The 26,919-nt window shown below is 42.4% G+C and overlaps 1 protein-coding gene across 2 annotated transcripts; it reads left to right on the forward strand.

Annotated features, from left to right (window-relative positions):
• The first annotated feature begins 4,756 nt into the window (after positions 1-4,756).
• LOC135607655 (transcription factor bHLH18-like) lies at positions 4,757-7,029 on the forward strand. Of its 2 annotated transcripts, none has more exons than XM_065099618.1 (5): positions 4,757-4,939; positions 5,115-5,207; positions 5,294-5,797; positions 5,886-6,260; positions 6,343-7,029. In XM_065099618.1, exons 2-5 carry the CDS (start codon positions 5,172-5,174, stop codon positions 6,415-6,417), a joined length of 990 nt encoding a protein of 329 aa, XP_064955690.1. In that variant the 5' UTR covers positions 4,757-4,939; positions 5,115-5,171; the 3' UTR covers positions 6,418-7,029. The 2 variants fall into 2 exon arrangements, with proteins under 2 accessions (XP_064955690.1, XP_064955691.1); XM_065099619.1 differs by having other exon boundaries at positions 5,133-5,207.
• Positions 7,030-26,919: the final 19,890 nt, after the last annotated feature.

A 26,919-nucleotide genomic window follows, 5' to 3' on the forward strand; every position in this document is an offset into this window, starting at 1 on the left:
CGCTGGAATTTTCTCGGTGTTTAGCATGGCCACCTCCTCATTTCCTGTAGGCACTGTGTTGCCTCCGAAGTTTTACTCTGTTTCCTTCCTCAAAAGAGTGCAAAGAACGCTTCGGTTGGTGCTCTGTTATCCGAGTTTTGTTGGAATCTCGAGCACCCTGCCATCCATCTCTGTCTCTTGGATTTTGCTAGAATGATAGGTGGGCCTCGCTCGCAGCTGCGGCTGCGGGGCCTCCCCCGGTCCTCCTAGAATGAAAGGTGGGCCTCGCCCGCCGCTGCTGCTGCGGCGGGGCCTCTCCCGATCCTGCCTGCCTGTGTTCCCTCTCCAGCTTTGTCTGCGTGTTCCATTTCTCTCGAAGTCGCTTCAGCTCTCCAAGGGTCCTATGACTCACGCATCGCAAACGCCAAGCGCTCGCTATGTTTTGTCTCGATAACCCTCCATGTTCTTCCATTAGTGTTGCGCTACGGTACACCACCATGTCCTTTTCAATTCATCAGGCTAAAGTGACACATTTGTACTTTTCATGATCAGACACAGGGAAGATTAAAAGGAGAAGTATGCAAAATAATCTTAACTAGCAATCACTGACATGTTCTCAAGTGCCACCAAAAATGTCAAAGAGGTGTGAAACAGGAAGATGAGTCTGAAGTACCACCACACCAAATGAACAGTGAGAAACGATCAGAAGAATGGGGGAGGGTAAAAGTTAGAGAGCACAAACGCTGGGCACCCGTAACATAATGGTGGTGGTAAATGGTGCATAGTGCCGAGGAAGCAGTTGGAAGGTAGGAAACACAAAAGGACATGCACTGCTCGCCGGTTCGTTTGTATCCATGGCCGCAACATCATGAGGCGTCAGCTCAAGGGCCTGAGCAGAGCAGCAAGGCCTCCCGAGTCCCCACAACAACAACGCGATGGCGAGCACAGGTTGACACATGATCGATCTCATTCTCTCGCTCGCACGCAAGCACTTTGTTTGTCCTCGTTGCGCTACACGGCGACGGAGGTGAAGGGACGCATATCAGCGGCGAAAGAGATGAAGCACAGTTGTACTTTGGTCCGCTAGTTAGGACTCGATGCATCTGGCTTTAGCTTGTCAAATCTTAGGCCTATCTCGCACGAAGGGGTTTAGGTTGGAAGGACCCTTCGCAGAACTCCGGTGATCTCGACAAGTACTTGGAGAACCCTGGGTTGATCCGCACAGTGAGCACAGAAGAATCTGGTGACCGGTATGCAGCTCGCTTCAGTCGAAGGACCAACCTACGACTTGACTTGGCTCGGCACCCACTGCTCGCTCTACCTCTGTGGGAACCACACCTCATTTTGCTGTGACTGGAATTCAAGGGAAGCTACTATTAGGTGTTTGCATGCCGGGTAAAAGTAGTCGTGGTTTTTACAGGGGAGGGAGATTTCAGACTCGCATGCCATAGTAGGCATGGAAGGCAGTAGATTGAAAGCCAGCATAGGTTTTCAGGAGGAACAGGAACCTATTTGCAAGAGAAGTAGCGACCGCTTTGGAGATCGCTTTGAGGGCCTATAACCCAAGGCATGTCTCCATCATAAAGCTTGCTACAATTCTCTCGTAGCCAGCCCTGACCCCTGTAGAACAGAACCAGTGGCTCCGACCATTTGAATTTGGAATCAGCCGAATTGGTTTCAGAGGGTTTTGAATCGAAATTATCTATTTTATTTTTTTTTTAAAAATCTTTTTATTTTTGATTGATTTGGAATTGAACCGAAATCAAATCGAAACCTTTGAATGATCGATTTCAGCTGTAGATAGTAGGAACTGGAACTAAACCACCCTATTGTGGTTTAATTCAAAATCGAGCCGTTGATTGGTTCAATTTTAGTTCAATTCTAGTTTGAATCAAATCAGATCTACTCACACCTATAAGCATCAAGTGACATGGTTGAGGAGGATCGAAGAACAAACTTAACGTAATAGAGTCACCTAAAGAAATTCTACTAATAAAATATGTTTTTATTTATTAAATCCTTTTGTTATTTACTTGTCCTCAACCTGTGATTATATCAAAGTTTGGGAGAAAGAGCAAACTTGCAAATCAAAATAAAATTTACTGGTTTATTTGTGTAGTTCGACACTCTTTGCTTACATCTTAAAAAAAAAATTATTATTAATATTATGAGATCAATTATAAAAATTATCTCCACTCAAGCATAACTCTTTTGGTATATCCTCTTTGTATAAATCTCGAATAATTTACATAGATAAAAACCTTAGAGAGAAATCTAAAAGCATCTCAAAATATTTTCTAATGTCTTATTTTTTCTATATATATGTTTTATATTAAGATTCTTTTTGCTTGTAGGAGATTTTAAACTCGAGAGATCGAGAGAGAGAGAGAGAGAGATTCTTATCTTCATATGCTGACTTGTACATCCTCCATCCCCCCCCCCCAACCATGAAAATCATATATCTTAATTAAGAAAAAAAAAAGATAACAATAAAGACAAAAACACGTAGGAGTTTATTCCTGTAACACTGTGAAGCATTTAATAAAGGATCTAACTTCAATGACCAACTCAAAAAAATACTGCAGTCATCGAAAAGGAACAAAATCTATATTTTTATGAACTCAACACCCTATTTGACCACCTCGTCCCCCAACCATTGCCAACCTGCAAGTGCTTCCTACAGCAAAGGCCGGCGAATTGGCACCCTCACAAACTGTAATCCAGTGGCCCACTTCTGAGAAAACAACCAAACCTATCCCCATCCCCATCGCCAAACAACCAAACCTATACACGATAACATCCAGCTCTTGCAAACCAATACTGGAAATGCCCTGCTCGATGGAACCATTAAGATACTGCAGTTCCTTCTCTTGTGTTTGCTGTGACACGGTCAACGCCACGTCTGACTTTTCTTTCCCGCTTGGCGTTTGGGCTGTGGCCTTCTGAACCTTTGATCCCATGACCTTTTCTTACGAGGCAGAATCAATCAACGTTTTCATCACGTATGCAATTAGCTCTCCCTGTGGCGAGACGAGATTTGGTCGACAATTAGTCGTTGGTGTAATGTCCACAGAAGCCACCCACGTGAACTTATGGAATCCTGTGCAGATATTGCCTCATCGATCTCGAGATCTCACATGCTTGGATTTAATCTTAACCGAGTGCCGGAGTCGTCACGAAGCATCTTCGAGTTCACCCACCCGATTGCCATGAGTTGCAGCACTGCTGCCAACTTTGGTCTCCCGACGATCCGACGGACGACCGATAGATTCGTTACGATCGCTGCTTCGCTTCACAGTCCCGGCAAGCTCTGAACTCAGCCTTGTTTACTCAAAAGGATTAACATCAGAGAAGAAAAGATGCTCTGTTCTTGAGGCACAGGACTACTGTTGGAAAGATCTCGGGTATCTTTAAATAGTAACTCCGGCCTCGAGAGAATCCCACTGGATCCCTGTCTAACATCATTGCTGCTGTCAGCTTCGTATGGGCTTCCCTATGTTGAATGAGCAACCTCCCATCTCTTTGGATTCCGAAGCAGATGATGCTAAAGCTTCTTGTCACGTGAGGATAAGTCACTGTCTTGAGTCGGATTCCAAGTGTTGGCAACGTTGGTTCCTCATATTATAATATCAGATATGGTGAGATGCAGGGAATGGTTGAGCTGGGCTGTCTCCGATGCAAGGATCGAACGCCAGAGATGCATTGATAAAACTTCAAAAAGGATCAGCAGGAGATAGTTATACATAACAAAGATCGCAGCAAGTTGCAGTATATATTTATATCTTCACCTCAGCAGTCTATTGCTTCATGAAGTAGTTTATTAGATAGGGTTTGTGATGCCTAAGTGAGCAGCAATAATTGGCTATATAATACGTGACTGCGAGGCATCCCAAAACGCCGAGATGCATAAAGATGGCAGCTCCAGCTTTGTTGCAGGCTGAGTTGGGACATAAAAACTTTGGGATTCTGATGGATTTGACTATATGTAATCCTGAACAGGAACTAGGAAAACAAATGGATCTCCTTCTCTTCACTGTTCTGCTCTGCAGCTCCAATTCACTGCACTTGTGCTGATCTTTCTTGTCATTTATTTGTGATGGTGACTTATTTTGGATCAGAGTGTGAACTATGGGACACATACACGTATGCAATCCCTCTGATGGTAGCCCATTAACCCTCGTGGACTAAAGGTATTGTTTAATGCATAGGTCCACGTGAAACTGGTCGTCTTTGTCGCACTCATTTTCTTCTTATGCCTCTTCCTCTCCTTTCCTGATCTAAACGCCTTCCTGTGTAAGGGAAACGAAATCGCAGTGAAGTTGACGAGTCAACTTGATTTATGTGTTCTCTTCTCTTTTTTCTTTTCCTTAGTAAATCTACACAAGCACCAATCATTTGTTTGCCATGAGTTCAGCTACAACCAGGAGCTATTTATGGCAATATATCATCATGTTGGTGATACAGCAGGCAACCGGAGGTGGTGGATGGCAGGGAGGGCTCCTGCTTTGTGTCTTTATTAGCTGTAGCGGATGACTTACCAGATAGATGCAAATCGCATCCATCGATGAGTGGTCATGGAGAAGACGATAGCTTGGGAGCCAGAGACTTCTGTAACTTTGCAGCGATGGGGCTGCCTGTCATATCATCTTCCGACTCATTGGTCGCAAAGTTGATTCGATTGGTAAATGTTATAACACGTATCTATTCTTCCCCCTAAAGAAGAAATAATTTTGTTGACACTGTAGCTGCCTGCTAAAAACATATAAATATTATAGATTTAGAAGGAAAGATGGAGGTCTCCAAGTCTTATAAAAGGGCCCAAAAGCCTCCATAAGAACAGTGGTAGACGAAGTATGAACGCTCAGGGTACCCAAGAAGCTTAGCACAAATATAGATACAAGGAGAAGAAGATTGCTCTTTCATATCTAGAGAACTGAAGGGTTCAAACTTGCTGCTGCAGGTTGGCTTTCCTCCTCCATCTCAACACTGTCGGAGCAGTCTTTAGCTTCCTCCTTTCTGCTGGTTCTTTGTTTTCTTTGATGTCTAGTAGCTTATCAAGATAGAGTTCCTTCTCTTGGCTCTTGAAAAGATCATGTTCTGTAGAGTAACTTGATGGTGTTAATTTGATCCTGTAGAGGTCTACCTTGATTCAGGTTCCATCGGTTCCTCTCTCAGAGCAAGAATCTGGCAACATGGAAGCATTACCATCTCCAGGCTACTCTGACATGGTAAGGAGCCCCAGGTGAAGTCCTTTAGCTAGAGTACCAGAGTACCAAAAGAATGCGCTTAAGCTCCTTTCTTGTACCATCGACAGGGAATGGATCACAGTTTCTTCAATCAGTGGGACTTGACTGCTTTGGATCACTACAGTACACCAGTGGCCCTTGGGCGAGATCTAGATCAGTCTCCTTCCTCCGAGAGCTACACCTCATACCCTTCCTCCCACCCGCAAGCGAGCACTGTTCGACCCAATAAACTCATAAAGACTAGCAGCTGGAAATCCTGCGCGACCGAGCAGAACTCGGCTCCTGAAGCGTCCTGTCCGAGAATTCTGTCATTTGGCAACCCGGAGTCGCCCATCTGTCAGTATGGCAGTCATGCTGCGACGGGGAAGACGAAAGAAGAGACGGATGGGTCGATTCCTAAAGGCTCAAAGAGGAACTACGACACCATGTTCGGCGATGGAACGAAGAGCGGGAACACGGGGGTCAGGTCAGCCTCTCATAACCAGGAACACATAATGGCTGAGAGGAAGCGTAGAGAGAAGCTAAGCCAACGTTTCATAGAGCTATCCGCCGTAGTTCCCGGCCTAAAGAAGGTACATTCTCGATCGATGAATCCTTTACTTTTAATGTGCCGCAACAAAGCTGACAAAATCTCTCTTCATGTCTCCTGCTCCTGGGAAGATGGACAAGGCGTCTGTTCTTAGCGATGCTATCAAGTACCTGAAGCAGCTTCAAGAGAATGTCAAGGCCCTTGAAGATCAAGTTGCAAAGAGGAATGTTGAGTCAGCGGTACTCGTCAAGAAATATCAGCTGTGTGCTGATGATGATAGCTCCTCCTGTACTGAGAACTTCAACGAACGCCAAAGCGGCGAGTCCCTCCCAGAGATCGAGGCCAGAGTGTGCGAGAAGACCATCCTCATCAGGATTCATTGCGAGAACCGGAAAGGAGTACTGGTGAAAGCACTGTGCGAGATCGAGAAGCTCCATCTTTCTGTAATGAACACGAGCGTCATGCCCTTCGCTGGCTCTTCTCTCGACATCACTGTGATGACTCAGGCAAGACTCAGCATGAAGTTAATCCGTCGGTCCAGTTTGAGCACTTGATGACCTTCCTGTGTTGTGTTGTCTTCTTTTGCAGACCGAAGAGGAGTTCTCGATGACTGCCAAAGACATAGTGAAGAAGCTCAACTCTGCTTTCAGAGAATTCATGTGACGAACCGCATCAAATTCTCTGTGGAAAATAATAAAAGATTAGCTAGACTTCAGTTCCCAACTACTGGATCTTGTTCTAAAACACCAGGCCTGTTATCCCCCAGCACTCCAAAGATCACCATTTGCATCATGTTTTTCGTTGCACGAGTGTTTATCTTCAGGTTCTTTTGCTCCTCTCATCGCAAACTTTTTTGCATGGTTGAACTACTTGATCATGTTTTCAGAAGGGGAAGAGTGATAGATACGCTTGGTTCTGTTTTCTTCTTCTTCTTTTCCTTTCTGAGGATTGCTTTGGCAAGTTGACTTTTCCGTTCAATCCCGATCTTCCCTTTGTAGACCTTTTCTCTGAGGAGTTCGACAATGTAAACAACTGCATCCTCAGTTCCCAACCAGTGTTTCCTCAAAGCTTGGATGAGCTTCTTAGTTCTGGGGGATGATCAAATCCTTGTTTCAAAAGTTTGGAGAGATCCTTCTTGAGGATCTTACGAATAATTCCTAGTTGGACTCTGTTTGCTTTTGTTGTCTTGTGGGAAATTGTAAGAAACTCCAAACATGCACCATGGCAGAGGATTAACAGCAAAATGCTAAGAACTGTGAGCATTGTTTTGCTTTCCTTTCTTGCGTTGTTCCACCCAATCCATATTGCATTTTGGGGCAAGACAACTCTGGTACTGTTGGCCGAGGTGTTTAACAATGCTGGAAAATCTTATTTAAATTCCTAATACGGAAAAAATCTTCTTCATGAAAATAATACTTCAGGGCGACAATCGCTTTCGATCCCCATTACAGATTGTGATTTTGGTGGCACGTCTTTGTCCTTGCTACATTGATCGATGCGGACCAGTGAACTTCTACCGTCATCGTGAGCTACTCTGTTCTTGGCATGGTATCATATTACTATATTTTAGACGGTAAACATCTGATGTAAACCAGCACAAGCAATCTTGTCTTTCTTTCGCTCATCTTTCCTTCGATGGTTTCATGATCCATCTGCATTGAGGCAGATATATGCTCGCATGAAAGGATGAAAGGAAGAGGAAAACTCAAAACATTTGGCTGACATTGTCAAGAAAAAATGACAAGGTAATCATGCATGCATCCATGGAGATATCCAGATGGTGGTCCAGCCATAAACCGTGGATTGGTGCTTCAGCTACCACCATGATAGGTGTCCAGCGAAGTATGTCAGAGATAACGCAGTAGCCTGCCATGTTGCCGCACACATATATCCGTGGCAACAAAGTCTGCACTACACTGCAGACACAACAACAAGACACAACAACAGCTACTCTGTGAAACTGATCACCGCTCATTGCCTTCTACTCTTGGGATAGTAAAGAAGGATTGAAGATGAGACTTTAGTTAAGAAATTAAAATATATTTTGAAAGATTATAAATTAATATTTTATATTTTAAATGAGATTAGATATACTTTTAAGGATAAGAAATTTTTAGTTTAAAATAGATTTTAAAAGATTTCAAATAAAATTAGTTAGATTATAAAGGTTAGGTGATATCTATATAAATCGGTTGTATCTATATGTAGATCAATTGAAGCCTCAAATATTTAACTCTAAGTCTAAGTCTATAAGTATTTTCTTTTTGAGAAGTTCAAAAAAACTTTTTTTTCCGTTTTGTTTTATTCTTCTTCTATTTGGATTGATCTTGGATTAATAGTACCTTGTTACTACTATTTAAGAAAGGGTTATAGTATGTGATTCTCCCTTTCTTATCATAACCACAAGGATGGTAATATGTATTTATAAGATCTCCTTAGTGAAGAAGATAATCTTTTTGAACCATGGAATATTATAATCGAGTTAGTAGATTTTGTTGAATCTCGAATTTTGATGATGAAACCAATTAATGAGTATTTATAAATTGATCTATGTTTTGAATGATGTAGAATGCTTCGATCAGGATGAGACAATTAAAGCAAGAAGAATCATGTTGGGCCGATGGAACATGTTAGAATATTAGATGTCTAGCCGGAGGATCATATGATATATCAACAGAAGGCTTCGGGCTATGGATTCGGGCATCGGGCTAAGAAGAGCAAAAATTACGCCAAAGATATTGGAGTTGCAGAGGTCAACTGGCCGATTGGGCAATAGGCCACAAGAGAGGATAATAAGTCGAAGAATCGGACGAAGCATCGATGGACCAATAATATGTCGGACAACATGATTCATGCTTAGTAATAATTATCTAGATCAAAGTATGTTTTTACATGTGCAAGATTAACTACGATAGCAAGGCATAAAGCAAAATGAAGTCCTGGAGTCAAGAACGTGATTTCATTGGGAGTTCGAGAGTTCATCGGAAGTCCGGATGTTCATCAGAAGTTCTGTTAGAATTGACCGAGAAGTCCCAGAGTTTGCCAAAGAAGCTAGTCAGAACTCGCCAAGAAGATCATCATGAAGTCCAGGAGCTTGTCGGGAGTCTACTATAACATTGCCTAGAGATCGTCGGAAGTTCGTCGGAAGAAACCTAGACTTACGAATTTTGTTTAGCTTAGTAAACATCTTAAAATTCATAGTTAGCATATAATAGGAAGTAAAATTGGGCTAACCCAATTAGGGACAGTTGGACCAAGTTTGGGTAGTGTTAGACCAAGAGAAAGGCCCAAACGTAACCAAACAGGTGAAACCATCGTGGCATAGTCTCTGAGACTGTGTCAGGCGGTGGTACCACCTAGACTTAGTCTCTGAGATTGTCTGGGCGGTGGTACCACCAGTTTGGGTGGTGATACCATCCAGTGTCAGGTTGTAGGCGATGGTACCGCCCGTACCTTAAAATTTCGGGGGTTTGAATTTTAGGCTCCAAATTTGAATCCATTTGGGGCCTATAAATATCTTAGCTATTCCTACATGGGTAAGTAAGAAATATTGAGCAAAACCCTATAATTCTAAAGTTGTAAACCTTAGAAAGTTGAGTTCTCTCATCCCAAAGCTTAGAGAGAGTTCTAAGGGAGGTGTGAGAGGGATACCTTGTAAAAGAGGGTTGTAAAAGATTATCTCCTAAACTTGTGAAAAGGAGAAGAGGGGTGTAAAAGGGTAGTTGGTCTTCGTCTATTAAAAGAAGACTGATAGTAGATGTTGGTGGTCTCGACGGAAGAGGAATCATCGAAGTGGATGTAGGTCACGATGACCAAACCATTATAAAATTCTGGTTTGCATTTCTCTTATACAATTTACTTTACTTCAAACCACTTTAATTGCTTTACATCTACTATATTCTTCCGTACGCTTTTTGTTAAGATCAAAAGCACTAAGAGGGGGGGGGGGGGGTGAATTAGTGCAGCAGAAATATTTCAGCGATTAAAACCGAAAGCTGCGTTCGTTTGATAAAAACGATTTCGATGTAAAAGCCGATTCTAAGATTACTTTAATTTAAGCGAGATGACGTTAAAGTAAATCTACAAAGGCAGTTTGCAGTTTATGATGAAAATCAGAATGCAAGCACAAACTGAAATGCAACGTTCGTACGATAAAACCGGTTTACGTCTAAATGTCAATTTTGAAGATACTGAACTTTGAGATATATTTTATAAATGCGCAGAAGGTAGTTTGCAGTTATGATTGAAATCAAAACGTAAACGTAAATTGAAATGTAATGATCGTACGAAAAAGTTGATTTACGTCTAAACGCAGATTCGGAAAGTTCTGAACTTAGAAACTCGTTCGTAAAAGCACAGAAGGCAGTAGCTATTTAGGAGGTTTGCAGTAAAAATAAAATGCTCAAAGTAAATGCAAACTGAGATTTAGAGTGGTTCGGTCAATCTTGACCTACTCCACTTTTGGCTTCCTCCACCGACGAGGTCACCGACGTCAACTAGAGGCCTTCCTTCAATAGGCGAAGGCCAACCACCCTTTTACAGTTTCACTCCTTTTGACGGGCTTAGGAGACAACCCTTACAGAAATTTTCTCTCATCTCTTTACAACTCAAAACTTTGAAGAACAGAGGGAGGAGAACTTTTGGCCTTTACTACAATTCTGAGCTCTAAGAATTACAGAAAGATGTCAAGATTTTGAGTGTTAGTTGCTACCTTTCAGTGCTAAATGAGTGAGGTATTTATAGGCCCCAACCCAGTTCAAATTTGGAGCTCAAAACTGTCAATTCCCGGAATTTCGGGATCAGGCGGTTGCACCTCCTGACTGGGGCGGTTGCACCGCCTGGCAAAGCTCGAAGACTGAGCCTCTGGGCAGTGCCACCTCTATCAGGGGCGGTTGCACCTCTCTGCCAGAGCTCGAAGACCGAGCTCAGGCGGTTGCACCTCCAGACTGGGGCGGTTGCACCGCCTGCCAGAGCTCGAAGACTGAGCTCAGGTGGTGCTACCTCCTGTCAAGGGAGGTTGCACCGCCCAATCTCGCTCGGAGACTAAGCCCAGGCGGTGCTACCTCCTGGCTGGGGCAGTTGCACCGCCCAGTCTCCCTAGGAGACTTAGCCCAGGCGGTGCTACCTCCTGGCTTGGGCGGTTGCACCTCCCACAACAATCAGGATCCGAATGGATAGATCCATTCGGCCCAATTTGGGTTTTTCAAGGGCCCAATTGCCCCAAGATTTAGCTAATGGGATCACCTCCCATTTCCAACTTAATCATTGTGCTAACTACAATAAATCCTAAGACAATTTCTGCAGCTTGCTCCAGTACGTCAATCGCTTCTTCCGGCGAACTTCCGTCAATCATCCGATGAACCCTCGGTGATTCTCCTGCGGACTTCCGGCAAACTCCTGGACTTGCGACGATACACTTGGCGAGTTCCGACGAGCTTCTTTGGCAAGCTTATGGACTTCCCGGATTTGTTCCCGCAGAACCTCCGACGACTGTCCGAACTTCCGTCGAGCTCTCGAACTCCCAACGTGATCATTGTCATGACTCCAGCGCAACTCCTGCTGCATGTCTTACTTTCATCGTAGTTAATCCTGCACACTTATCTCAACATATAGGTTAGACAACAAATGACAATTGACTTCATCATCAAAATCCGAGATTCAACAATCTCCCCCTTTTTGATGATGACAATCAATTGATAATGGAGTTAACCTTAACTCCCCCTGTCTACATGCCATACTTGAGATAAGTCATTCTTGAATTCAAGACCTAAGAATTCAAGTGACATCTCTGAAGAATGATGTCAAGGCTTGACATTCATTCTTACATAATAATTTTGAATGATGGTAATTGAAGCAATTCATCATATTGTAAGATATCAACATGTAAAGCTATGAAGTAAGATTTTGATATCATTACATGATGTACACATTTCAAATATTTTAGCAAGTGTTGCATTTCTATATATGGCATCTGTTCATATATCTCTTGATGATGCAGGCATGGCATAATCATAGCATCAGTGTTTATAGCATCAATTCATATATTTCTCCCCCTTTGTCATCAACAAAAAGCATGGTAGATGTGATACTAGGAGAACAATATAAGCAAGTTATCAAGCATATAAAGGAAGGCATGATACGTATAATGCTTTGAATACTTCTTCTCCTTTTTTTTGTTATAATCCTTTGTGCATGAAGGAGGAAAGTCATTTTATCAAATCCATTTCGGAAAAAATATTTTTCATAAGAGTGTATTTGATTTTTGTCATTCCAACTGTTAAGCGAATCCGAAAATGAGATGAATTCTTTCATGCATTCGGAATAGATTATGCTACAATTTTTCAAATATAATTATGAAGACAAAACATTTCAACACATGGCAATCAAGTGATTTGATCATTCAATAAAGTCCGAAAAATAATTTTGACTAGTTTATCTATTCGGACATATCAACATTCCTAATTCTCTTCTTATGAAATCAAATTGTTCTTATGAAATCAAACATGTCAGCTAGTTGATGTTTAGTATCAATGACAATGACTTATCAACTGCATTGGTATATCACTTTTTTCAAACTATATTTATCATGGAAATCAAAGCACAAGGTTTTCAAAACTTTTAGTTTCAATATAAAATCCGAGATAACCATTTAGTTTATATTTACCACAATGCACAAAGCATATATTTACCACGATAGATGTTTACAACTCTACATATGCTCAAAATATATCAGGTAACCATATCAAGGTAAAGCACATCATGGTGACTAACATAAGAAGTTTACAATAACAACAGATGATTGTGTTCATACAAGCTCATTCATGAGGTGGAAAATTAAAGTGCCTAAACAAGGAGTCAAATTGACAATGAATTTGCTGCAGCTCAGATAGGATTTGATCTTGTTGTTGTTCAAGCCGTTCTTGTCTTTGTTCGAATCAGTCCATCCGAATCCCAATATCTTCGACAGATGATGTATGAGTTTGCTCAAATGGATGTGTTTCCTCAAAGGGACAGATCGGAGGAGATTGGGTACCCCTAAATACTGGTGTTTCCGGTTCTGGTTCAGGTTGAGGGGGATCAGTTCTTCTTGGCATTCTAACCCAGTTACCGTTTCTATAAAAACATCTTAATCGGTGAAGTAGATTTTTATTAATTATGCTAAATCTATCTACTTTTATTACTTCTTCTTCCGGTGGTATTAGAATATCGTAGGCTTTCATTATTCTAGTTATTATACCACCATATGGGAGCATCATGTCTTTCTTAGATAGTTCTAGCATGTTTTGTTGGATAAGATAACCAAGACAGATATCATGTCCTTTCATGATCAAATACATAGTTCCTAATTTTAATTGGCTTACTTCATCATGATGGTATTGTTTAGGGAGAATGATGCTAGTTAGGATATGATGAAGTACCTTAGTGTTTAGAGGCAGTAGATGTTCACAACTTTTAGGAACAAATGCTAAGTTGGGATTGGCAAAAATTGTTCCTAAGGCTTCAACATATGTTGTTCCAACAGTTTCATCATCCCATGATCCTCTAAAGTAAAGTCCTCTACTTTTCATGGGAATGCCTATCATGTCACAAATGAATCTATCCGTAATTGAGATGTGTTGTCCTAAAAAATAGGTGGTCATTCTTTCTTCTTCATCTACTTGTATGTTGTTGTAAAACAATCTAACAAGTCTTGGATAGATGGGTTCGTTAATTTATAAAATTGGAAGTAGATCTAAGTTTACAAACCATTGGATTGTCTCTAAGTCTCTTAGTTCATTTAAATCTACGTATTTTCCCTTATTGACACTCCTAAGTTCGAAAGAGGAAAATTTTTCAGCATGGTATTTTGAATCGAAAAGGGTGAGATCAAAATCTTCTACTAATCTCCTCTTTCCTTTGTCCCTTGAGGATCTTCTAGATCCCATAACTACTGCTGTTTAGAAGAATAGTGATGAGCAAGAGTAAATGAATCAAAAAACAGAGTTTAAGGGCTTCTTAGAGAGTACCTTAGTGAGATTTTCAAGAGAGGGAAGGGTTGTTGATGTTTTGCTTCGAAATGAGGGGTATTTGGGATGCTAAGATGGGAGAAATGGGGATGGAGGAGGCTTGGAAGAGTAGAGGAGGGAAGGGAGTGAGTTGGGGTCGGTTTCACCGCCGGCCCTAGCTTGGGTTAAAAAGGGCAGAGTTGCGGGCGGTTGCACCTCTCGCTGGAGCGGTGCAACCGCTTGCAACACGTGACAGCCGGAGGTGCTACCTCCAGCTGGGGCGGTGCCACCGCCTGCAGGCGGTGAGCACTTGTTCTGATCAGTGTGATCTGATCTGAGAGTTTTTTGTCTTGAGAAGAATTTTCATTCAGAGCAATCAACTTTATTTATGTAATTACGTAAGAGTTTTCATTTTAAGGCAAGGACTTTTGCACGATCAAGATAGATCTTTTAACGTGCATACTCTCAATGTCGTATACATGTTTGTGATAGTTTGTTCAAGTTGGTAAGCCTTGCAAGTTCATGAGAGACTTAGTCACTTCATGATACAGAGTTGGATTCGAAGGTTATGAACGGATGAAATTGATGGGTTCAAAAATCTAGGGGATATGTGAATTTGGGAATCATACGTTTCTAATTCTGAAAAGTCAAATAAGGTTGTATCTAAATCGCATTTGTGATTTTAAATTTATAATCTCCATCTGTAATTTAGGCTAGAGAGCATTGCGAGTTCCTCTTTGGATCTTGGGTCATGAATATCGAGAATCAAGGAGCAGAATATCATTTCTTGCTCCAGCCTAAAATTTTTATGTTTTTAATGTTTTTACAGGAAGGGATGATTTTTAGGTACCCATTTGCTTTTGGGTGCCTCACAAATAGATCTATATTGTCTATCATGTTACATAGAATTTATCAAGGTTCCTTTAGGAACCCAAATCAATTTGTAAGGACTAATTTTCTTGAATGGACAATAATGCGTCTTGTGTCCAAATTTGTAACAAAAGTTGCATTTGTTTTGGTGTCGAACATGTAAGATGGTGCCTTTTATGAAGGTTGTTGGATTTTGGTGAGAACTTCTCACAAATCCAATTCCACTTCTTTTGGGAACGTGACCCTTGTTTGCAAGGATCATGTTTAATGACTTGCTACCAACCTTGAATTTCTTCAAGGTGTCCTTAAGTAGAAAGTTTTCCTTTTGGAGAGTTTCTAGATCATGGCATTTTATGCATGAGCTTAAACTATCATGATATTCAGTTTTTAACTTATCAAAATCACAAGTAAGACTATCATGCTCCTTTTTTAGTAATTTGTATTTTCTATTGATAATCTTGCATTCATCAAATAAGTCATGGAAGGCATTTAATAATTCATTGAAAGATAAATCTGCATCTATTAAATTCGTTACCTCCTCTCCGGTGGCCATTAAGGCATAATGAGCAACTTGCTCGGTGTTGGACTCCTCTTCTTCGGATGCGCTCGAATCATCCCATGTTCCTTTGAGCACCTTTTTCTTTAGTGTTCTCTTTTTGATTTGGGGACAATCACTCTTGTAGTGTCCCGGCTTTTTGCACTCATAGCAAATGACTTGGTCCTTTTTGGGTTCAAGTTTGTTTTTTGTGTTATTTTTAAACTTGTTTCTTTTAATGAATTTTTCAAATTTTCTTGTTAGAAGTGCTAAGTCATCGTCACAGGCCTCATCACTTGAGTTTTCTCTCAAGTGGTCTTCTGAAGTTCTAAGTGCCATATCCTTCCTGTTCTTTGGAAGGATGTCTTCTTGCTCTTCATGAGTTTTTCAAGTCATCTCGTAGGTCATTAATGACCCGATTAGTTCTTCAAGAGGGAAGTTGTTTAGATCTTTCACCTCTTGAATAGCAGTGACTTTAGGATCCCAACTTTTAGGAAGGGATCTTAGAATCTTATTTACGAGCTCAAAATCCGAAAAACTTTTTCTGAGTCCTTTTAGACCGTTGACGACATCCGTGAAACGGGTAAACATGTCGCCGATAGTCTCACTCGGTTTCATCTGGAAAAGTTCAAAAGAGTGTAACAAAAGATTGATTTTTGACTCTTTCACTCTACTTGTGCCTTCATGAGTCACTTCGAGTGTGTGACAAATATCAAATGCAGTTTCACAAATCGAAACACGATTAAACTCGTTTTTATCAAGTGCACAAAATAAGGCATTCATAACCTTTGCATTAAGAGCGAAAGCCTTCTTCTCCAAATTATTCCAATCGATCATTGGAAGAGAAGACTTCGAAAAACCATTTTCGACAAGATTCCAAAGTTCAAAATCCATAGAAATAAGAAAGATCCTCATTCGGGTCTTCCAATAGGTGTAGTTCGTCCCATTGAACATGGGTGGACGTGTAATAGAATGGCCCTCTTGGTTTCCGGCGTAAGCCATCTCTCTTGGGTTTTAATCCGTTTGAGAGTTAACCCTGCTCTGATACCAATTGTTAGGATCAAGAGCAGTAAGAGGGGGGGGGGTGAATTAGTGCAGCGAAAATATTTCAGCGATTAAAACCGAAAGCTGCGTTCGTTTGATAAAAACGATTTCGATGTAAAAGCCGATTCTAAGATTACTTTAATTTAAGCAAGATGACGTTAAAGTAAATCTACAAAGGCAGTTTGCAGTTTATGATGAAAATCAGAATGCAAACACAAACTGAAATGCAACGTTCGTACGATAAAACCAGTTTACGTCTAAATGTCAATTTTGAAGATACTGAACTTTGAGATATGGTTTATAAATGCGCAGAAGGCAGTTTGCAGTTATGATTGAAATCAAAACGTAAACGTAAACTGAAATGTAATGATCGTACGAAAAAGTTGATTTACGTCTAAACGCAGATTCGGAAAGTTTTGAACTTAGAAACTCGTTCGTAAAAGCGCAGAAGGCAGTAGCTATTTAGGAGGTTTGCAGTAAAGATAAAATGCTCAAAGTAAATGCAAAGCGAGATTTAGAGTGGTTCGGTCAATCTTGACCTACTCCACTTTTGGCTTCCTCCACCGACGAGGTCACCGACATCAACTAGAGGCCTTCCTTCAATAGGCGAAGGCTAACCACCCTTTTACAGTTTCACTCCTTTTGACGGGCTTAGGAGACAACCCTTACAGAAATTTTCTCTCCTCTCTTTACAACTCAAAACTTTGAAGAATAGAGGGAGGAGAACTTTTGGCCTTTACAATAATTTTGAGCTCTAAGAATCACAGAAAGATGTCAAGATTTCGAGTGTTAGTTGCTACCTTTCAGTGCTGAATGGGTGGAGTATTTATAGGCCCCAACCCAGTTCAAATTTGGAGCTCAAAACTGTCAATTCCCGGAATTCCGGGATCAGGCGGTTGCACCTCCTGACTGGGGCGGTTGCACCGCCTGGCAGAGCTCGAAGACTGAGCCTCTGGGCGGTGCCACCTCTGTCAGGGGTGGTTGCACCTCTCTGCCAGAGCTCGAAGACCGAGCTCAGGCGGTTGCACCTCCTGACTGGGGCGGTTGCATCGCCTGCCAGAGCTCGAAGACTGAGCTCAGGCAGTGCTACCTCCTGTCAGGGGAGGTTGCACCGCCTAGTCTCGCTCGGAGACTGAGCCCAGGCGGTGCTACCTCCTGGCTGGGGCGGTTGCACCGCCCAGTCTCCTTGGGAGACTTAGCCCAGGCGGTGCTACCTCCTGGCTTGGGCGGTTGCACCTCCCACAGCAATCAGGGTCCGAATGGGTAGATCCATTCGGCCCAATTTGGGTTTTTCAGGGGCCCAATTGCCCCAAGATTAAGCTAATGGGATCACCTCCCATTTCCAACTTAATCATTGTGCTAACTACGATAAATCCTAAGACAATTCCTGCAGCTTGCTCCGGTGCGTCAATCGCTTCTTCCGGCGAGTTTCCGGCGAACTTCCGTCGATCATCCGATGAACCCTCGGTGATTCTCCTGCAGACTTCCGGCAAACTCCTAGACTTGCAACGATACACTTGGCGAGTTCCGACGAGCTTCTTTGGCAAGCTTATGGACTTCTCGGATTTGTTCCCGCAGAACCTCCGACGACTGTCCGAACTTCCGTCGAGCTCTCGAACTCTCAACGTGATCATTGTCATGACTCTGGCGTAACTCCTGCTGCATATCTTACTTTCATCGTAGTTAATCCTGCACAGTTATCTCAACATATAGGTTAGACAACAAATGACAATTGACTTCATCATCAAAATCCGAGATTCAACACTTTTAAAGTTAATACCTATATGAAATGATTTTTCATCGAAAATAGATTTAATCGCAATGAAGTTTTGAACCGATGTAATTTTTACCGCTGCACTAATTCACCCCCCCCTTAGTGCCGCTCTTGATCTTAACAATTGGTATCAGAGCCTCATATTTCTCATTTGGTTTAACACTCAAGAGAAATGGTGTTAGGATCGGAGCAGCACTAAGAGGGGAGGGGGGAGGGGGGGGGGTGAATTAGTACAGCGGATTAAAACTTGTAAGTTTGAAAATGATTTCGTAAATGCATAGAGATTTCGATTCAATAAAGAATGACTTGGTAAAAGTAGCTTGAGTAAAGTAAGGAGATAAAAACCAAAAGCTTGCTAAATAACGGTTTCAGAAAGGTAAACACTCACACATTCAAGGAACACACCAATTTAAAGTGGTTCGGTCAAATGACCTATATCCACTTGTGAAGCCTTCTTCGATGAAGCTCCCAACTTCCACTAGCAAATCAATTTAAAGGGGAATGACAAATACCCCTCTTACAACCTTTTACAAGTGGTTCACACTCTTACAGATTTTCAAAGAGAAAGAGGGAGGTGAACACTTAAGCTATTGAAAACAAGACTTGCTAAAGACTTTGCTAAGGCTTTATCTTAATCTCTAACTTCTCAAAGGTTGTGTTCTTTGCTGAGAATTGAAGGGTATTTATAAGCTTCATGAGGATTTAAATTTGGGCTCCAAATTTGAATTGCTTTTGGGTTTCCCGGTGCTGGCGGTGCCACTGCCTATCAGTGTCTGACAGTATACTGGCGGTGCCATCGCCGGAACTCTCGGGTTCTGGGTGGTGCCACCGCCTAGTCCGATGGTACCATCGCCTGACCTTTCGGGTTCTGGGCGGTACCACCGCCCGACCTTATCGGTCACTGGTTGGGCTCCTAATTTGGCCCAAACCAGTCTATATTAGGGCCCAATTGGCCCCTAACCAGATTATAGGATTAATCCTTAATCCTAACCCTAATTGTATGTAAACTATGAAATTAAGACATAGTCCTAAGCAAGTTTTTAACTGGAAATGTCGAGTTTCCTTCTGGCGAGCTTTTCGGCGAACTTCCGATACACCCTCGGATTTTTTCTAGCGGACTCCTAGCAGGCTCCCGGTCCTGTGGCGAGTTCAGCAAGTCTTTGGGAAGTAGGTGAACCTTCTCGGTGATCTCTGCGAACCTCCGACGATCTCTTCGATGGACTTCCAAAAACTTCGGTAAGTCCCTGATTTCTTCTCGGTTAATTCTGGCAGCACTTACGATGAATCTTCAGACTCTTGGCGGACTCTTGAACACCCATTAAACTTGACTCCAGTAGACTTGCTTTATATCTTTAAGCTATCGTAGTTAATCTTGCATACTTAACTCAATAATATGGATTAGATCAATTAACCTATCAATTGATTTTATCGTCAAAATCTGAGATTCAATAATCTCCCCATTTTTTATGATGACAATCAATTGATGATGGAGTTAAACATAACTCCCCTTATCTAAATACCATATAATGAGAAGATAAAAACTCTTGAATTCAATCTCTTTGAATTCAAGCCTAAACCGATAAGTTCTATCCGTTGAACTTATCGTTATTTTCTATAAGCATGAGTAAATACGAAACTTCGTATTTCTCATAATTTCAAGCTATGAAAATTATTTTCAAGTCGAATGATAAAAGCCAATTATCATTTCGACAAGAGATATGAACTTTCAACATAAATATCATGATATAAATATAAGGCATGATTTCATATGATCATGAGATGAAACGACAACCAATCTGAAAACTTTCATATTGCAATATTCTCAAAAAGTCTTGCGATGCATATCAGACATTTTTACGATGCATATAAGACATTTGCATTACACAACATATTAGCTTTTGCAATTCATATAAGTCATGCTATCGATGTATATAAGACATTTGCATTATACAAGCTTTTGCAATTCATATAAGTCATGCTATCGATGCATATAAGATATTTGTACAACATATTAGCTTTTGTAATTCATATAAGTCATGCTATCACAACATATTAGCTTTTGCAATTCATATAAGTCATGCTATCACATTTGTGATGCATATAAGACATTTGCATTACACAAGCTTTTGCAATTCATATAAGTCATGCTATCGATGCATATAAGACATTTGCATTACACAAGCTTTTACAATTCATATAAGTCATGCTATCGATGCATATAAGACATTTGTACAACATATTAGCTTTTGCAATTCATATAAGTCATGCTATCACATTGGCACAAGTCATCAATCTTTTGCTCATTCTTCTCCCCTTTATCATCAACAAAAAAGAGATGAGACTTTAAGCGTACAATTTGTGATCATAAAATCATTAGAAAAAGAGTTCAGCATAAAGATCGATCATACAAAATTTATCTCATTAGAAAAATTCAGCATTCATATAAAAAGGAGATGGCAAAATGACAAAGCTTTAACTTTATATTAAGATTAACCATATAAGGATCGCATGTCAAGGTAGCAGAATAAGATGGCATATCGATTAATCCTTAGGAGGAAATCTATAGTTCTTATACATGACATCTATCTTTTGATTCATTTGTCGTAGTTCCCTCAAAATTTTAGCTTGCTGTAATTGAATTTGCTTTTGCTGTGATTTGAGTTGCTCTTATTGTGATTTGATCTGATGTAATTCTGCCATAATGAAATCTTCAGAAGATAAAGCAAGAGCTGATTCTGAAGGTGCTACACCAAAGAGACTTGGAGGAGAAGATTCATTTCTCCTAAAAATTGATGTTTCGGGGTGTTATACTAGTGGGAGAACTGGATTAGTCCTTCTAGGTTGCCTAACCCAAATACCATTGCTAAAAGTGCACCTAAGTCTTTTGAGGAGGTTTCTATTGATAGTGGTAAATCGATCAACTTGAATTATTTCTTCATCGGGTGAGACATAAATATTATGGGCAAGTATTAATCGAGTGACTGACCTCCCATATAGTAACATTATGTCTTTAGCTATTATGTCCTACATATGTTGCCGGATTAAGTATCCAAAACAATTATGTTGGCCGTGCTAGTCATAAGTGCCCAGCAAGCCAATCACGTGAGTGATGGCACGTGTGACTTGATACAGAATCTTTTTGCTTATTATATTTTGGCGTATATCACTTTATAACTATTGCATAAATGCATATATATTGTGATGTCCTTGGATTTGTGCAATGGGAATCGGATCGTGATGAGATCACGATAATGAGATCGATTCACCTTTAAACACATATCCTAAATAATCCCGGTCATAGGTTACTCGAGAGGGACATCGTGATAACCGGATAGACTGGTGTGCTGTATACCCGTCCATATGATGGATGCAGCTGGTCTCATAGCTGCTCGTGTAGGGACACTAGGGATACAGTACAGGTGCTCATTGGAGAATGAGTTCACTGATTGATCCGCTTACGGAATGCTGGATGGTTGATGATGCCTTATTGTCAGACAACGATTCCGTAGTCCTAGTGGTGTATCTGGTTCTTAGACTTGAGACACCAAGGATGTCCTGTATGAGTGCTCCACTCTTTGATACCAGACTTATAGGTTTGGCTGTTCCCAGATCTAGTACAGCTGGTCATTGGGAGTGGTAGTCGACCTTACGAGGGCTATTGAGTGTCGATAGAGGATCATCCACTCTCGGTATCATGAGAGGAATATCCCATGTGTTCTTGCTTAGACAAATCCCTGGCCAGGGTCATTTGGGTTGAGAGAGAAAGAGTTCTCCGGGAGAATCCGATTAGAGCGAGACTCGAGTAGAAACCGTATGGGTCTGACAGCACCATGCTCGATATACGGTCTCTGGGATATTAGATGGATTTGGGACTATAGGTACATGGTAACTGAGGACAGACAGGTCCAATGGATTGGATTCCCCTGTATCGTCTGGGGACTACGGCGTAGTAGCCTAGTACTTCCGTAGTCGATGAGTCGAGTGAATTATTACAGAGATAATAATTCACTTAGTTAGAAGGAGTTCTGACAGGTATGACTCACGGCCAGCTCGATATTGGGCCTAGAGGGTCACACACATATGGTAGGCATTGCGATGAGTAGAGGTTCGGATATGAGATATCCGACGGAGCCCTTGTCTTATTGGATGCAGATCCAATACCCACTAGGGAAAGGACCCATTAGGGTTTTGACACGGGATCTCTATAAATAGGAGGGATTCACAGCCTCATAGGCTAGAGTCTTTGCTTGCCCTTCCTATTCTCCTCTCCCTCTCCACCTCAGAGTAGGCCTGGAGTTTTGAGGAGCGTCGTCGCAACCCTGCTGTGTGGATCACCGCTAGAGAGGAGGACGCTTGACCTCCTTCACCCTCTCCTAAGGATCTGCAAGGAAACAGGGATATACGATCTCCCTAGGTAACACAATCTCTATACGCAGTTTTTGTGTTTTTTGCGGATTTTGCGCACCAATCTTCGCACGACGATGAACATCTTTTTGGGAATCGGGGATTTTTGTTTTCTTGTTCTTCCGCTGCGCATATGATGTCGCCCCCCCCTATGATTTCCCAACAGTGGTATCAGAGCCAGGTTGTTCGTGCGAATGATTGGTTTTTGAACTGCGTGTGTTGTGTTTAGGAAGAATATTGACGTCAAAATCGTTGACGCAAAAGCGAGGAAGGGCAGCAACAGTTGCTGCCCTCGATCTGCATGCCTGCAGCCACCTGCAGCGGCAGCCGCAGCCAGGCAGCACAGCGCCGGCGCATGCGCCGGCGCTATGCCTGCAGCAGTCGGCCGGCGGTCTGCTTGCAGCAGGCTTGCTGCCGACGGGGCTGGCAACCCACGGGCAGAGGCGCCGCAGGGCAGCGGCGCCTGCCGCCGAAAGGAAGCGGCGCCTGCCGCCGCAGGGCAGCGACGCGCGACGCCTGCCGCCGCTACTCCCGCGGGCGAAACCCCCCCCACAGGGGCGGCCGCCCGGCGGGACAGCACCGCCTGCGGAGGCAGCGATGCCCGAAGGGGGAGCCCACCTGCAGCGACGCCTGCCGCCGCTACTCCCGCGGGCGAAACCCCCCTCACAGGGGCGGCCGCCTGGCGGGACAGCACCGCCCGCGGAGGCGGCGGCGCTCGAAGAGGGCGCCCACCCGCAGCGGCATCGCCGCCAGCGGGCGTGCCGCCTGCAGGCGAGGGCAGTGCCCTCGCCCCGCCGCACAGGCCGCCGCCGGCAGGGTGGCGGCGGCGACAGCAGCGAAAAGGGGAAAGGGTATTAGGGTTTTCTGCGCAAAAGACAGTTTTGCCCCTCGGAATTTGAGAAATTCCAGTTTCTGTCTTTTGTCCAAATTACGAAAATACCCTTAGGAATTGAGAAATTCCCTATATATCCCTGATTTCAGAAAATATTAATTAATTAAAAGGTTTAGTTGATTATTATTTTTATTATTATCTAGTAGTCCTACATGATGATGATTATTTATACATGTGATGTATGATGAGTGGACGGATGATCATGGACCGTGTGATGTGTGTACTTGTGATTATTATTATTGAGGTCTGCGAACCTCCATTATATTTCTCGTTTATTGTCGGGCCTGCGTGCCTATGATTAAGTTGTAATCACATGAGGAGGCGCAGCGGGAGCGTGGAAGCCATAGCGGGACCCACGAGACGGACGATCGTGATGCATGGAGATGCATCAAGATGTCGACGGAACCGACGAGGACGAGATGGACGATCACAAGGCATGGAGATGCACCGTTGCACACATAGATCTTGATGTGAGTGATTAGGCCTACTGGCTCGGGCCTAATCATATTAGGTTGTGGTCCATGATCATCTGGTGTGATTGCTTATACACATACTAGATATGTATATATATTTGCATGCGATGTAGATATATATTAAATATGTATATGTGTGACATGTCATATTAGGAGACCAAATCATAGAAACATCTCTCGATAATATTAAGTCGGTAAACGTGAGGCAATTAGATTGACCCACGTGGCCTTCCATCGTTATGAGTAGGAACCGAATCCCGGTGTAGGTTGAGTTGGTCGAGTCCCTCGAGACTCACCTATATCGCGATTCGCTATCTTGCTTACGACATAGAGATGTCACCGGTGACCTGAGGGCATGATATGCTTGGTCGAGTCCCTCGAGGGTATATCATCAAATCAGACTCATCTTGTAACGAAGGTGTTGACTTAACCGAGCATCATGGTTGGTCGAGTCCCTCGAGGCCATGGTGATTCGGAGGCCGAACAGGACGGGAATCACAAGGAGTTGTGATCGGCAAGAGTTGTCTACCTTTTAGGCTTAGTGTGATTGGTCGAGTCCCTCGAGGTTACACTAAGACGCTGATTGGATCCTGATCCCCACTAGAAGTCTGCCGGAGACTTCCGTTTCACGTGCTGAGGGTGTCGCGTGACTCGTTAGTAAAATAGTGGGAGCATATTAAGATAGAAGTCCATATCTTGATAATTTATTTCTTGCAAAATCTGCATGTTATTCATTTTTGCTACATCTTTATTTTCAGAAAATGTCGCTTTCAAATCCCTTACGTGGCATACTTGATGTCAACCGCCTCACTGGTCCAAATTATACGGATTGGCTCCGTAACTTGAGAATTGTTCTCACAGCGGAGAAAATCGTGTACGTCCTTGATACAGTGATGCCTACGCCCGAAGAAGGGGCAAGCGAGGATGAGATCGCTCGCTACGTGAAGTACATTGATGACTCCACTCTTGCTCAGTGCTATATGTTGGGCTCTATGACTCCAGAGTTACAGAGACAACATGAAAAGATGGATACCAGATCCATTCTCCTACATGTCCGCAAATTGTTTGAGGAACAGGGAAGGACTCAACGATATGAGATATCCAAGAGCCTTTTCCGCGCTAGGATGACTGGGGGGACACCGGTTCAGAACCATGTCCTAAAGATGATTGAGTGGATAGAGAAACTCACAGGTCTAGGAATGGTCCTAGAGGATAACTTGTGTGTGGACATTGTGCTTCAGTCCCTACCAGATTCCTTTTCACAGTTCATAATGAACTTTAATATGAACAAGCTTGAGGTGACTCTCCTAGAGCTCCTCAATATGTTGAGGGAGGCAGAGAGTACTATTAAGAAAGAGAAGCTAGTTCTCTACACTGGTGAGACCAGAAAGAAAAGGAAAGCAGAAAGGTCCCTTAAGAAGGGAAAGGGCAAGGGCAAACAAGGTAAAGCAAAGGTTGCTAAGAAAGACCCAACAAAGGACAAAGGCCAGTGCTTCCACTGTGGTAAAGATGGGCACTGGAAGAGAAACTGCAAAGAGTACCTTGCAGAAAGGGCGAAACAAAAGCTTGATGAAGCTTCAGGTACATTCATGATCAGTCTCCATTTGTCAGACTCTTATGATAACACATGGGTATTAGATACCGGTAGTGCTTATCATATATGCAATTCGTTGCAGGTTCTGGCAAGGCCTAGGAGACTAGAGAGAGGCGAGATGGACCTCAAGATGGGTAATGGAGCAAAAGTTGCTGTATTAGCTGTTGGCGAGGTCGCCCTACATCTGCCTAGTGGAGCTTTTATTGCATTAGATGCATGTTATTTTGTTCCTTCTATTATCAAAAACATTATCTCCATTTCATGTTTAACAGTTAGTGGATATAAATTTGTTTTTGAGAACAATGGTTGTTCAATATTATTAGATGATAAGATCATCACGAAAGGAACATTGCATAATGGTTTATTTATGTTAGACACTACTCCACATATCATGAATGTAAATGTGTCTAAGAGGAAACGAGATGAGTTGAACAGTGCATACCTGTGGCATTGTAGACTAGGTCACATCCATGAAAGAAGGATTCAAAAGTTGCTAAATGATGGATATCTAGATCCATTCGACTATGTGTCATATGCAACTTGTGAGCCTTGCATTCGTGGAAAACTGACCAACTCTCCATTTAGTGGAACTGGAGAGAGAGCCACTGAGTTGTTGGAACTCATACATAGTGATGTATGTGGACCCATGTCAACTCATGCCATTGGAGGTTACTCCTACTTCATTACATTTACTGATGATTTCTCAAGGTATGGATATGTGTACTTAATGAAGTACAAGTCCGAGGCCTTTGAGAAATTCAGAGAGTATAAGAATGAGGTGGAGAACCAGACTGGAAAGAGTATCAAAACTCTTCGATCAGATCGAGGAGGTGAGTACTTAAGTACAGAGTTTACTCACTTCCTCAAGGACCATGGGATATTATCCCAATGGACACCTCCTTATACACCTCAGCTCAATGGTGTCTCTGAAAGGAGAAATCGTACATTATTAGATATGGTACGGTCCATGATGAGTTTCGCTGACCTACCCATCTCATTTTGGGGATATGCCCTAGAAACCGCAGCTTACCTTCTGAACAGAGTTCCAACTAAGTCGGTGGTGTCTACACCATATGAGATATGGAAAGGGAAGAAGCCTGATCTTAAAGTAGTTAAGATTTGGGGCTGCTCTGCCCATGTTAAAAGACACAACCCCGATAAGTTAGAATCAAGGACAGGGCGATGTAAATTTGTGGGATACCCCAAGGAAACTTGTGGGTATTACTTCTATCATCTCGAGGACCAAAAGGTCTTTGTAGCTAAGAGAGCAGTGTTCCTTGAGAAGGAACACATTCTTGACGGAGACAGTGGGAGAATGATAGAATTGAGCGAGGTTGGAGAACCAAGCTCAAGCACCACTCTACAGCCCGAGTCTGTTCAGGTATCTAATACACAAGTTTCAACTTTACGCAGGTCTGATAGAGTATCCCATCCTCCTGAGAGATATGTGGGACATATTAGAGCAGAGGATGTAGAGGATATTGATCCTCAGACCTACGAGGAGGCTATTATGAGTATAGACTCCGGGAAGTGGAAAGAAGCCATGAATTCTGAGATGGATTCTATGTACTCCAATAAGGTTTGGAACCTAGTT

Source organism: Musa acuminata, chromosome BXJ2-3 (genome assembly GCF_036884655.1).
Source record: "Musa acuminata AAA Group cultivar baxijiao chromosome BXJ2-3, Cavendish_Baxijiao_AAA, whole genome shotgun sequence".
NCBI classification, from domain to species: Eukaryota; Viridiplantae; Streptophyta; class Magnoliopsida; order Zingiberales; family Musaceae; genus Musa; species Musa acuminata.